The sequence below is a fragment of the Chenopodium album genome, chromosome 27, assembly GCF_948465745.1.
Source record: "Chenopodium album chromosome 27, dcCheAlbu1.1, whole genome shotgun sequence".
NCBI classification, from domain to species: domain Eukaryota; kingdom Viridiplantae; phylum Streptophyta; class Magnoliopsida; order Caryophyllales; family Amaranthaceae; genus Chenopodium; species Chenopodium album.
The window spans coordinates 2,011,610-2,025,894 of record NC_137860.1 but is presented as its reverse complement, the minus strand read 5'-3'; the positions used below and the strand labels follow the sequence as shown (position 1 = coordinate 2,025,894).

General features: G+C 36.3%; 1 protein-coding gene, 1 non-coding gene and 1 pseudogene across 5 annotated transcripts; 1 reads left to right on the top strand and 2 right to left on the bottom strand.

Moving 5' to 3' along the window:
* Positions 1 to 575: 575 nt before the first annotated feature.
* On the bottom strand, positions 576 to 4,211 carry LOC145620594 (uncharacterized). Of its 3 annotated transcripts, none has more exons than XM_081675289.1 (5): positions 4,067 to 4,211; positions 2,821 to 3,020; positions 1,974 to 2,419; positions 1,788 to 1,868; positions 576 to 1,393 (listed from the first exon to the last, which is right to left on the bottom strand). In XM_081675289.1, the coding sequence occupies exons 1-4, from the start codon at positions 4,167 to 4,169 to the stop codon at positions 1,829 to 1,831; spliced, it is 789 nt and encodes a 262-aa protein (XP_081531415.1). In that variant the 5' UTR covers positions 4,170 to 4,211; the 3' UTR covers positions 576 to 1,393; positions 1,788 to 1,828. The 3 variants fall into 3 exon arrangements, with proteins under 3 accessions (XP_081531415.1, XP_081531416.1, XP_081531418.1); XM_081675290.1 differs by having other exon boundaries at positions 2,821 to 3,048; positions 4,067 to 4,207; XM_081675292.1 differs by having other exon boundaries at positions 2,821 to 3,001; positions 4,067 to 4,202.
* Positions 4,212 to 5,715: 1,504 nt separating this feature from the next.
* LOC145620521 (peroxisome biogenesis protein 7 pseudogene) lies at positions 5,716 to 10,289 on the bottom strand (annotated as a pseudogene). Its single transcript, XR_014108249.1, has 2 exons — positions 9,196 to 10,289; positions 5,716 to 6,078 (listed from the first exon to the last, which is right to left on the bottom strand). The product of XR_014108249.1 is annotated as a peroxisome biogenesis protein 7 pseudogene (transcript).
* A 3,794-nt stretch (positions 10,290 to 14,083) lies between these two features.
* LOC145621753 (5.8S ribosomal RNA) lies at positions 14,084 to 14,239 on the top strand. Its single transcript, XR_014108552.1, has one exon. It is a non-coding gene; the product is annotated as a 5.8S ribosomal RNA (ribosomal RNA).
* The last annotated feature ends 46 nt before the right edge of the window (positions 14,240 to 14,285 follow it).

Below are 14,285 nucleotides of genomic sequence, written 5' to 3'. Positions count from 1 at the left end.
TGTCTACAACTCTTAAGTAATTGATTCTTTTAAATCCAAAATCAACACTAATCCAAGTACCATCAAAAGTGAGGATTAAAATCAAATTTTGGTTTTTGTTGTAATGGAATACGTCATCATCCGTGGTTCATTGTTAGTCAAATCAGATTATTTCATATTTATATAAAGAACATAAGAGCATATAAATAAAGATATTACATTTTAATAGAAAAAAAAAATTTAAAAATTAAAAGAAAAAATTATATAGCCATGATAATTTAAATACTTTATAGCTTAAACATTTTGTTAATGGTGGTGATGGGGTGGGTTAGGTTGCGATAGAGGAGTGAGGGAGAATTAGGGGATAGGTGATGGTAAAAGTGCAAGTCCAATTTGCTAAAGGTATTAGTTTGATTGGTATAATCATTTAACCCATACTTGGGAGGTAAAAAAAAAAAATAAAATAAAATACATTATAACTAGAAAATTTATACAAAAAAAGTCTTAAACATTGTTTAACACGTACACGGATACACCAATAACACAAGACTATTTAAATAATTTAAACTTTGCCATTTCTCATAATAAATAACATTATTTCTAAAAAAAATATATTATGAAAAAAATTATGGTCAACCCAAACTACTTCAACCAAAATAATTAGCCTTTGTCATGACTAATATAACCTTTTTTTTTTCAGTGACAGAATATGAAACCAGCACTAAAGCATTCAAATCACTAGCATAAAAGTTAAAAAAATACAACATGAATATCCTCTGATATGACTCAATATGATTCAATGAAAACAATAATGTCGCCTGGGTTGCTCTCTGCTCTCAGAATGATCAACGACAACAGGAACCGTGCAAGTACAAAGATTTGAACAATCATAGACCAGGAATTAAGGATGCTATCCTTTTTGTTATCAGAAGTCTGAAGTCATGCAAAGAGTGAAGTAAATTAATGTTTAGAGAAAATTTTCAGTCCAGCAAATCAGAGGATCCAGACAAAGATACGGAGTTCTGCAGTCTGCCATATAACCATGCTATGTTCAATCCTTCAATATGTTCATAATATGAATTAGTACTATAATTGCAGTATGTTCACAAATTCATATATTGAAGCACAATCTGTGAACATGACACTTTCTCTGAGTTAAATTGGTCACTGCAACTTTGAACTGCTTAGCAGCCACTAGGGTGCATGAAGTGCTTGCTCTTTCTACATTACTTAGTACAAGACTGATGTTTTCTTCTTTGATATTCATCTCTGGACTTCGAATTTTCTTTGAACCCTATCATGACTTACTGTACCGCTACATGTCTGGCTCCTGGTCCTTGAGTGGATATGATCTCCCTCAAGTTACTTATAAACACTCTCTTTAACAGTGTATCCATTATTTGTGAAAACCAGCCTAATAAAAGAATGTTGATCGAAATGATGAGAAAAGCTGATAGACACAGATGCTTCAGTGAACTACGAACTAAAAAATAAGCAGAAGATAGGCATAAGAAATGGGCACAGCATGTACAGTTTCAGATACTTCAGTGCATTACGTAGTCTAAAGATCAATGAACATTTATCATTAGAATGCTCACAAATCAACTTTATTCCACCTTACAGCCCTCTGTTTAAATCCTTAAACCAAAATGTATCTTGTTTAAGGTAGATAAATTGGCTCCATAAGGTACATGCAATGAACGGTTGGTACTCTCTAGCCCAAAAAAGGGTCTTACTGATTTGGGAATATACCTAAAAGCAGCTAATGTTTTTTAATGCTATTTCTTAGAAGGGTGAGCTCCACTAACCTCTTGTAAGGGACATCTCCTCCAGAAACCTAGATAAGCATCTACCTAGTCGCCGTGATTTCCTTGACATAATTGCGTATCCTGCAAAGATGACAATATAACAGATTTCAGATAGATCTATGAACAATGAAGCCTCGAAAGCCAAAAGAGAACTATGAGATGAATTCAATAAGAATAAAAAGATACCTCCCTCTAGCACTCCGAATGTTTTCAAGAATTTTCAACTGTTGCACTTTAGTGTTATTGGGTATCTCCTCATTAACTAGTACCAAACCCAAGTCAATTTCAATATTATTTAATTGTTGGTCAAGATCCTCCAAAAAATCAATATAAGATGATGGACCTCTGAAGCTACTAAGCATGTTTGCTTCATTTTCACTTCTGAAGCTTCTGGGAAATTCTTCTGCCTGACTATAAGACAAAATATCTCCTTCCCTGTCAATATCGAGACCTAGTGCTTGGTCTTCACTGAATTCAGATCGGTTGAAGGTGGTATGGCTGTCATTATCTGAAGTTGTCCTGTCATCTTGTGTTGGAGAAACAATATGTACAGGACCTCCAGCATCATCTCCATTAATATCAAGATCTGATGCTACATTTCTGACTAATTGCGCTTCTTTGATAGATATTGCCTAGAAAACAATAAAACTGTCATTGGTATGGGAAAACAGAGGGCTACATTTTTAAAACAAGAAACCAGAAAGAGCCATTAGGATCACGTGAGAGAACCCTAAACAGCTACTAAAGGAGAAAATCCTAAGCAGGAGGCAAAAATGAAGGAAAGCCATAAACAGTTGCGACCAATAGGACAACAATACTTTGCACCGCATTTCAACAGTTGGCATGCCATACATGCAGGTGATATGAATTTTTCAGAACGCAAAAGTACAGACATAGAGGCTTTATTGCAAACTAACTCTAGTGGATCCAAGAAAATTATACTTGACTGATGACTAGTTAACCAACTGCATGTGGGATAAAAATATTAAGACACCAAAGACAAATTAGGTAAGTCTCTTGTTCCATTCTGTACCTCATTAAGTTTTGCTGCAAGCTCATCAAGCAATTCTACACGACCTTTTGACTTCTCTAAAGCTGACATAATTTTCTTCTTCTGGAAAAGAAGCTCCCTAGCATCATCATCTTTTCCCTTGCGCACACTTACAGCTGCTTGCCGGCATAAATTTTCAGCTGCTTCTGACAGCCGTAGGAGCCTGAATCTTGCATTATTAGCTGAACAAACTCTAACAGATCCTTGTCACTGTATGTCATGCTTTGTTATTAACTAATTGCACTCCTAGATTCATAAATATCTATGCTGAAACGTTTTAAAAAAAAAAGATCAAGCAGTATTTTATTCTCATAGCTTTCACCATTTTTGAACAGGTTTCTCTATAACATAAATGCAGTTGTCATTGTCTCATTAAGCTTTAAGCAAAGCCAACATAAAAATGATCACGTTCGATGAGCTCTTTATAAGAAATAAACCCTTAGAATTGCGATAATTTATGGCAACATGGTGACTACCCCATCAAAAGGATGTAGCATCTCCCACCGTATTAACTTTATCCAAAATTGAAATTAAGATGACATGAATGGATCCAAATCAATTCTTATTAGTAGAGTACCTTTAAAGTCTCCCCAAAAAAACAGTTTATAACCCCACTCGAACTATCAAAGATTCGAAAAATAAAACCAAGACATAGGAAAATTAAATCCAGCTGAATTTCTAGCACTTGATAATTTCTATTCAGTTAAAAGTCATCAAAAGAATCTTGTCATCTCTTGTGCCCGAACATATCATCACTAAGGATTGTCTATAGAAATTGCAGTGGCGAATATCAAAAGCTCAATACCACTGAATTTACAAGACCTATATAATGGAGCTTGTGATATTAAATCCATTTCTTCACTAAATTTCTATACAATTTCATTGAAATCAATTAATTTCATCTCATTGAAATCAAATCAATCAATTTCATCTCATTGAAATCAATTTCTGGCGAGTTCACAAGTCAAATCAATTACCAGTAGGAAGCTACAAATATGCCAAAAACAAATACCCACTAACAAATCATCAAATACAGAATGAAAACCACACATTAAGGGCTTAAAGCTTCAAGAAAAAAATACTTGTATCTTATAAATTGCGTTGCTAACATAGAAATTCAGCGAACAATTAAGAACTATGAATCAACAAATGATGAAAAATCTTCCAAAAACGAAATTGAACAAGGTATAAAATCGAAAAATGTAAAAAAGAGGAAGAAAGGTGCGACCTTTTCGTCGAGTAATGAGAGCTTCGGAGTGAAGTTGATCGAGTTGAGAGCGTAAGTGGTCAGTGTTGACATTTGAAGCTGAGCACATTGCTACTATCATCATCGCTTTTCTCTCTCTCTAATCTCCTTCTCTCCGCACTTTGCCTTTTTTCCAACTACGGATTACGGTTTACGGAGTAATATATACACTCGAGAAAATACATCTTATTAACGGTAAACTTGTACTCCCTCCGTCCCCTTTTAATAGTCCTTTATGGATATATTTCACGTGAATTAATAAACACAAATAAGAATTGTAAAAATAAATTGACATTGGCTATGCAAAAAAGTAGAGAGAGAGTAATAAAAGTACATGGGAAAACAAAATTTATTATTGCAAATTGGAGGGAATTTTGATAAAAAATTAATATTAATGGTTGTTGGAAAAAGCAAATGGGGTGAACATTTTGGGACTAAAATTTGCCCATAAGGGACTATCAAAAGGAGACGGAAGTAGTAAAAAAATAGTAAAAATATGTACATTAGCGGTTTTACCATGCAAAATTATGGTCATTTATTTACAAATTTGTCATTTGAAGCGCCCTCAAGAAATAGGGATGAAGGAGTATATCACTATGGTCTACAAATGCTCAACTTTGTACTTTTGGTTTTTTTTTTTTTTTTAAATCCTATCTTCTTACTTTTTGCTTTAATATGTTCTTTTTATCTTTTTGTTTTTGCCTTAGCCTAGTAACTAGTTAATGATTTGTGAAAAAAGGTGAAAATGAAAATTTGTTATGGTAAATAATAACACTCAAATATGATATTCTTCTTTTGTTCATAAAATGAGAAATAAATAAATAAATAAATACAGACAAGTAGGAAACATAGGTTCACCTTGCAAACAAGTGTATATAATTGTTTTTTTAGCCGAGAGATTCAGCTTCTTGAATTCAGAGCACCCTTTAATATGCATATGCTTCCAGGAAATGCTCATTTTAGGATAATCCTCTTAACTATGAAAATTATGACATATTAGTAATCGTTAATCAAGTCTATAGTAAATGACATGATTGAATTTGCTGTTTGGTTACTTGCAAGTGTTTTGTACTTGCACACTTGAGGGGGCTGCAGTTTTCACTTTGGCAGTGGAATGAAGAGTCCAAGCAGGGAATCATCGGCTGTATCCATTAAAGTTCAAACCAGAAATCCGATTGGAGTCCGTTTCAATTCAAGATCCTCCTGTTTTAACCGAGTTTCAGGTTATAAACCAAAGGTTACACGATATTTGTTTTAACCCAGCTGCATACCTATGCTTATACCACCATGCTGAAAATGAATGTCGACTTTTGTGTCATTCCAGTACTTCATTATGTTTTACTAATCCAAAATGGTTTCTAATGTTGCTTTCTATATTAAGCACTGAAAATCTTGCTTAGTGTTGCACTCAGAATAAACAGGAAGATTGGGTTGATAGCACACCTGAACAGTGCCAAATCGAAAATAAGGTATCAGAACAAAATTGAGCAATGACATGAACATGACAGAGGGCATTGGCATATGCCTTTTCTCAACAGGTACACTGCCTTTCAAAAAAATGTATTGCTATGCACGATTGCTCATTGCTGCCCCCATCTCATACTAATCTATACATCAAGGATATGCATGAAGATTAAGGAAATTTAAAGATTAAGAGGAGAGTGGGTGTAGGGATAGAGAGGAAATAACAACAAGTTCAGACAGTTTATACTTCGACAAGAACAATTTGATCTGGTAAGATCATTCAGTTAAAAATCTGCTCAAAGAAGAAGCATACAAATTTTGAGGGCATTGAACCAAACATGAGCTGGAGCTGCGGTTTGAACAATGGATGGTCACTAGCCAAATAGTAGTTTCCTCAGTGGAAGATAGCTCCAGCAAGCAGCTGTTCTACAATGGAGAAGCAACTACTATGAAAACACAATATTTACCCAGGAATACGTTTCTAGACCAGCATTCGACGAAAAAAGAGTGCTGTGGTTCTAATGTGGTACCTGTTCAAGTTGACCATTCACCAAATTCAAAGAAAGAAGATAAGAGTGGCTGAGAGTCATCTAGAAATAAGCTAAATGCTCCAAGAAATTCATGAATGATATATCATATTAGGTATTTACGTCTCTTTCCAGCAAAAAAAAAAAAAAAAAAAAAAAAAAAAAGTGGCAATCACCCCACTGAACCTCTGTTTCCACAAATTCAAGTAGTCTCAAAGGTAAACACCTTAGTTGCATGAGAAGCTGACTAGCTAATAAGGTGAACTTCAAAAAAGTTATGTACACCACCTGAATTAAACATGTTCAATATCCAGAAACTTTTTCCTTAAATTGAATTTATCTGGTAATAAACAACCACAGTACCACATAAACCACTCAGCAAGAGTGCAAGACCAAGCTAATTATAAATAGATACAAAATACGGAGTACTAGTTATACAGTTATACTACTCCCTCCACCCCATTCTTATCTTCAACTTATTAAACTTTCCCACACATACTACAAAACAATTGAAGACTGGGGAGTAATGATACAGGAAATGCCTCACAAAAGGAAACCAGATAAATAAACAAAAAATGATGATCAGGGTTTACAGCCTTGGTCAAAACCAAGCAAATAAAATCAATATAATACCCAAGATTTTGAACAAAAATAATACCCAAGGATGTATGATAAGTTGAAAGCCAAACTACCCAAGGAGGCTTTCATGTAAGTCAGCAAAGAAACTGTTTCACCAATGATCATTAAAGTCAATTAAGCTATTCCTCATAGGTTAAAAAACATACTTATAGGTTCTAACTTCTTAATATACGAACAAATACCTATGATAAATATCAAGCATAGAAACTAGGAGAAGAAAGACAAATGAGAACTCAAGCTGGTTTTGAAATAGAAATTACTGAACATCTTACAAGCTCCAGATCCACAATTCCGTTAAGTTCCTGTCCTCTTTCCTGACAATTAACAATAAACCTTTAAGCTATCTTCCTTTACCTAATTACCTGACAATCTCTCCGATGTCATGTACTCATACATGTTACTTTTGCAACTAACTGAAAAACCTTAACTAACCTAAATATAGCAACGCAGCCTAATGGTCTTTTAACAACACCCCTCATCTCGTTTTCAATTAGAATTGGAAGTCTTTTTGGAGTGCATTTATAATGTGCTGATGAATGCACTTAACAGCAACTTCAAACTTTCATTTTCTAGACTTTTAACTTAGATAGATATTATCAAACTTCTTCTTGAATCTATCTTAAACCTGATAGAAGATACAAATGGCCAGATATTGGAACCAAACTTCAAAAATTGAATTTCATCCTTTTGTAATCAATGCAATAGTGAGGGCCAAATCTATGTGGGATTATTTTAGCGCTCCTTTTTTTCAGGTGGGTTTACTATAACTGCCATCTCTAGTTACAAATAAGCTAACAACAGCTACCTTCCTTCCACTTTCCAAAGCCAGATAGTTCCATCTCTTCAACTCAAATACAGAAGAACAAACACACAATTTACTTCAACTGCCCAAAAAATCCTTGATTTCTTCTGTTTGAAAAGGACAGAGATATTGGGATGTGAGATGAAACAATCCTCCTCCCTCCCTCCCCTGAATCTTTGCTATACACAATTTGCCACTATTGATCCCATACATGGTTCTTTACATTTCATTTGTAAATTAATGGATTTCCCCTAAGAGAAGGGGCTCAAGTCCACTTATGGGGAATATTTTATCAACCCTTAAGTCCTCGACTAGGGATATTCTCAACAAAATACAGTGATAAAGCCAAATCCCTGAAATCCTAATAATGTACAATGTGTGCACACTCTTATATTGTAACCAAATATGGCAGGGATGTAGAATGTCCAAACTAGTTCCTATTGTAAAGCAAGTCAAACATATACCTCAGCAACTCTGCATAGCAGTAAAGTTTCCCAACATTACATCAGCAATTAAGAAAACTAGTGATTGGGGAATAATAAAACAGGAGAAGTCTCACAAAATGAAACCAGGAAAATAAACAATTAAAATGATGATCAGGGCTTACAGCCTCAGTCAAATTCAAGCAAATGCCTCATTCAAAACTCAAAACCAAGCAAATATAATCAATGTAATTCCAGGATTTTGAGGGATAAAAAAGTTACCAAGAACCAGCAGATAAATTCATTGACCCAGTATGTATTTGCAAGAATGTATGATAAGTTCAAAGCTAAACTTCCCAATGAGTCTTTCATGTAAGTCAGCAAAGGAACTATTTCACGAGTCACCATTTAAGTCATTAAGCTACCCAAAATCTACATAGGTTAAGAATCACACTACTCCATTACTCCATAGTAGGTTTTAACCTATAATATTATATATAAATGAATGAAAATACCAAGTACAACACCATCAAGCATAGAAACTTGGAGAAGAAAGAAGATTGAGACATCAAATTGGCTTTGAATTAGAAGGCACTGAACAACTTTAAAACTCCATATTCACAATTCCATTAAGCTCCTTGCCTCCTTCTGGACAATTAATAATAAACCTTAAAGATATCTTCCTTCACTTGACAATCACTTCGAAGTCATGCATGCAACTCTTAAAACTAACAGAAAAGCCTTCAATTAACCCAATTACTGCAATACAGCAACATGGCCTTTTCACAACACCCTTCATTGAGCTAACAACAGCTACCTTCCTTCCACTTTCCAATCCACACAATTCAGAATATTCTATAAACCCTGAATCCTAATAATGTGCAGCCTGTGCACATTCTTAAATCGATAAAGAATATGGCAAGGATAAAGATTGTCCAAACTAGTTCCTAAGGTACAGCAAGTAAAACTTATAACTTGACAATTCAGCATAACAATAAAGATTCCCAACATCACATAAACAATTACTCATAGCAATTTATAAAATTATCGGAACAATCACAGCTTACGTTTCTATTTGCATCCATATACACAGCATCAAATATAAATAAAGATCATTAGACAACCCAACAAGGGGTGAATGTATAATCAACTCATTCCAATTACATCCAAAAAAAAGTTGTGTTACATGATCTTATTAAACACTAAATATATCAACATTTAGACATAAATTCCTCAACACAAGCAAGTACAACATACCTCCTCTCTCAAAATCCCCATTAAATAACAATGCTAAGTGGCTCTAGGATCAGTTCCATGTTGCCAAACATAAACCGTCTCATCCCAACCAGTACTAGCCAACAACCCTTCAACAAGAACACTCATATCAATCCCAACCGCGAATTCAGTATGCTGATCATACTTCCCAATCAAAGCATCCTCCACCATAAAATCCCACATACAAACAGTCATATCATAAGAACAACTCATAACCATATTCCGGTGATGCGGCGAACACTTAACCTTCCTCACAGCATACCCATGACCAGCAAGAACAGCAATGGGAGTCCTGTAACTCCTCACATCCCAAACCCGAACCGTCTTATCAACCGACCCAGTAGCCAGCAAACACTCATCATACTTATTCCAATCACAGGACAAAATCTCATGTTCATGACCAGGAATGATCATAGTAGAACCCGGCTCACGAACATCCCAAACCCGAACCGTGCAATCCCCAGAAGCCGAGGCGAAAACATCGGCATGGCGGGGATTCCAAGCAACGGAGTAAACACAATAAGCATGTTCTTTGAAGGTGCGGACACTGGTGGGGCGATCGACGGTCCAAAGCTTGATAGTATCATCCCAAGAACCGGAGATGAAGGAATCACGGCGAGTTGGGTTCCAATCGACGGAATGAACTTCACGGGTGTGTTCAGGGAGAGAGCGAGAAGGGTTTTGTTGGGGGGATAAAGAGAGGTCGTAGAGCTTGAGGGAGCCGTCGGCAATGGCGGCGACGAGGAGGTTGTCGTGGGATTCGGACCAGGCGACGTCGTAGATGCCGTCGGCGGTGTCGAAGAAGGTGAGTTCGGAGATGGGGGTGGGAGATGGGGTGGGGGAGAGGTCGAGGATGTGGAGGCGGCCATTGCCGAGGATGCCGAAGTTTTGGGAGGTTGCGACGGCTAAGCGGTGTTCGTAGAAGGGGCTAAATTTGACGGAGTAGCCATTGAAGGGGGTTTTGAACATCGGCATGATCGGAAGTTGGTGGTTGGTCTTGTGGATTTGTGGGGTTAGTCTACTTAAATGGTTGGTTTTGGGGATTAGGAATTTAGGATGGTCGTTATTCAACAAATCAACGAATAGGGATGTACGGAGTTTAATCTAAGCCGCACCAAATCGCAAACCAATTGTATCTTATAGTTTAGCGGGTATGTTTGGTTTACGATTCAATATTACGGTTTGTTTTGAGAAATTAAGGAGTAAATAAAAAATATTGATCAAAGTTTTAATTTTGTTATTTGATGATAGTATATATATGTGTAGATTTATGCTAAATCAAATTGTATCCTTGGCATTATCAAGAAGCTAGCTAGTAAAACAATTGTATCAAGTTCAAGAAAATTAAAGTTTGGATCAATTAATCTTAGGATATATTCAACAACCATAGATAGACAATATTCTGTTGCAAACTAATTAAATTTTGAAATTCAATTCTATATAGATCTGGTTGTTGATAGTGATGTAAATGATCATTCTATTTGTGGCTATTTTCAGGTTAAATGATATCAAGTAAACTATTGTTATTTAACTGCACCCTAGTGCAACCAACATAACTCACCTCTAAGAACATGGACAACTAGATCCTCATCCTCATCCTCTATTTAACTCTATCTTTTATTTTTCTTTTGATACCTCACTTTCTATTTTATATACACACTTTCCGCTACCTTTATCCTTTAACTATTTTTCATCCTCTACTTTCCCTCATATCAGTTGATCTTCTTTCTCATCCTTCTTTTCTATCTCCTACTATTTACAAATGCATAAACAAATTTAGCTAAAAAAGCATTGCCATGTGTCTAACAATAACTGGTGCATGTTGATTTTTTTTTTAAAAAAAAAAATAACAATTCCCTCATCTCTATCCACATGTCACCCAACCACACTTTCCCACCCAAATTTTGGCTCTTCGGCCAATGCTCCTTCATTCTCTTAAATTGAGGATCCTTATGACTACTTCCACAACAACCCTCATTCTCTAAATTCATAAAATATGTTGAGGATAAGGATTTTAGTCCCCATTATGAGTGCTCTAAGAAAGAGTAGTCATATTCTTAATACTCTTTTAGTCATATATTTAAATAATATTGTTGCGGGTTGGTAATGAGCTATGTTGCCAATGTTATATTCAGATTATCAATAACAAGCTAGAACATATGCCTATAAGAATGTGATTGATATAAAGATGGCTTATTGGAGTATCAATTCTTCAATTGAGCAAAAGGAAGAAAGTAGGTGAAAGGAGGATCATGTTACAACCATCAACGAGTACAAGGGTAAGAGATTGAACTTGCTAGCAAGATATGTGATGGGATTTCAAGCCTTATCCACCCTTCGCCTCCCTTTAGTAAGTTATGTAGAAGGAGACTATTGAAATCACCACCTTTGCTTAAATGTTCGCTTAAGTTAATTTCGTATTCATGGTGTTGATATATTTCCTTTGCAACTTCGAACAATCGAAAATTGCTTTTAAAATCGCGTCAAAGCCTTGTCTACTAGCCGTTGATGGTCAACGATTGGGAAAGGGTGCAGGAAATGTTTGAGAATGCGCTTCACAAAAGGATTGGGGCATGCGAGGTTTGTGGGGATTTTGAGTGGATACATTTACTCCTATAGTCTTAAACAGTATTGATTACTTTCAATTTTGTTTGTTCCATCAATTTACTCCAGGAGCTATGTGAGGATTCAACTTCATATTTGTTATTTCTACATCTTATTGTACCATATCATATTCCAACTCCAAAACCTTTTGCATGCACCCGTTTTACAATAATTTTATTGTACATCGAACATTTTGCGAAAAGTGACCCTTTTTTCTTATAAAAGTGACCCTTTTTTTTTTTACAAAAGTGACCCTATTTTTTCACAAAAGTTACCCTTTTTTTCACAAAAGTGACCCTTTTTTTTTTTTACAAAAGTGACCTATATTTCACAAAAGTTACCCTTTTTTCACAAAAGTGACCCCCTTTTTTTTTTACAAAAGTTACCCTTTTTTTCACAAAAACAGAGTATCAAAATCAAAAAAATAAACACAAAATGCAAAAGTTTTGTTCTATATCAGTCATCACCTCTCAGTTTCGGAGTTTACTAAACCTTGTGTTCTTGAAGTTGCAATTTCAGTGCAATACAACTACATAAGTCCAGAAGCCAACTTGATTTCACAAAACACAAAATCAAAAACACCCACCGCCAAACCACCAAACGGAATCCCACCCACCCAGCCAACCCAAAACCCCATTAACCCCATTAATATTTTTTGATTTGAGCTTGTTTTTGTTTCAATTTTTGGATCATTTTTGGGATTTGATGAATGAATTTGATTGTTTTTTTTTTTAGTTGGATGTTGATTCGGATTTTGTGTAGTTGTGTACATAGGAAGCGATATTGGAATTTGGGGGAAAGATAGTTGTAGTTGTTAGTGGATTGATTTGAAGGAAGAGAGAGAAAGAAAGTGTGAAAACCCACCAAACCCGACACTGGGTTCGACGCGAAATCGGTGCAGGGATCGAAGTTCGACACGAATCAGGGGATGGAGGAGGTCAGCGACGCCGGAATCGGGGGATGGGGGAGGTCAGCGGCGTTGGAATCCGACAGGGTTGGTGGTTTGGTGGTGGGTGTTTTTCTCGGTGATGAAGTTAGCCACCCCGATTTACACTAATTTAGTGTAAATCGGGTGTTATTAAGAGTTTGTGTTCCAACTCTTACATACATGCTTTTTGATATTTCTAATCTCAAAAATTAATCTTGTATCACTTGACATATGATCAAAGGCTCCTAAATCCATAATGTAAGAATTTTTATCAAGCATTCATAATACATGCACAAACATTTGAGGTGGATAAGAGATGATACCTGCAAAGTTACTTATACTAACGACATTATATGATGTATATGCATGAGTATGTTAACATACATTAGGTAATTGACCCGTGTCAATGATATTTTCTTGCTTGTTATCATAGTATTCAAACCCATTAAAAAGTGTACAATTTGTCTATCTCTATATATGTACAATCTATCACAACCTATTCACTAAAATACAAACTTCAATTCACATTAAAGACGTCGAAAAATAAAGACAACGATCGCCAAAAACAAATACGGATCAAAATCTACCTACTTTTTTATTTTTTATTTTACAAATATATACTAATTAATTACAATATTAGAGATTATACACATGATTACATATTTCTGTACTTTTTTTTTTTGAAATCACATATTTCTGTACTTGGACACGTCTAAATGTATTGTTTTGTAAAGAGTACACTAATTTTGTTGTACTCCATAATTTTCATCAATACGTAATCAAAGATAGTAATGGTCAAAGACGGGTCAACGTTCTTACAAACTACGAACCGTAGTAAAAAAAATCGAATTCTTCTCCCCCCCAATTGTTGGTCTTCAACGAGGAATTCCTAGTAAGCGCGAGTCATCAACTCGCGTTGACTACGTCCCTGCCCTTTGTACACACCGCTCGTCGCTCCTACCGATTGAATTGTCCGGTGAAGTGTTCGGATCGCGGCGACGTGGGCGGTTCGCCGCCGGCGACGTCGCGAGAAGTTCACTGAACCTTATCATTTAGAGGAAGGAGAAGTCGTAACAAGGTTTCCGTAGGTGAACCTGCGGAAGGATCATTGTCGAAACCTGCCCAGCAGAGCGACCAGAGAACATGTTTATCATGAACGGGGATGTGGTGAAAGCCCCATCCCTAAGCTGGGATGGTACTCCGCCTCGGTGGGGTATCTTCTCAGCACAGTAACGAACCCCGGCGCGGTCTGCGCTAAGGAACGTGGATACAAGTGTGCCCTTCTTCAGCTGGTTCGCCAGATGTAGAGGTGGCACCAAGTCGTATATAACATTAAACGACTCTCGGCAACGGATATCTCGGCTCTCGCATCGATGAAGAACGTAGCGAAATGCGATACTTGGTGTGAATTGCAGAATCCCGTGAACCATCGAGTCTTTGAACGCAAGTTGCGCCCGAAGCCTTTAGGTCGAGGGCACGCCTGCCTGGGCGTCACGCATCGCATCTCCCCCCACCCACCTTGAGTGGGAGGGGCGGAGGA

What these genes read in the sequence shown, in the direction of transcription:
- LOC145620594 (XM_081675289.1), bottom strand. Translation starts at nt 4,169, where the DNA reads ATGATGATAGTAGCAATGTGCTCAGCTTCAAATGTCAACACTGACCAC. An exon ending in TCTCATTACTCGACGAAAAG is followed by an intron (nt 3,021 to 4,066) that starts GTCGCACCTTTC and finishes GAGTTTGTTCAG; the next exon opens with CTAATAATGCAAGATTCAGG. An exon ending in TTGCAGCAAAACTTAATGAG is followed by an intron (nt 2,420 to 2,820) that starts GTACAGAATGGA and finishes ATTGTTTTCTAG; the next exon opens with GCAATATCTATCAAAGAAGC.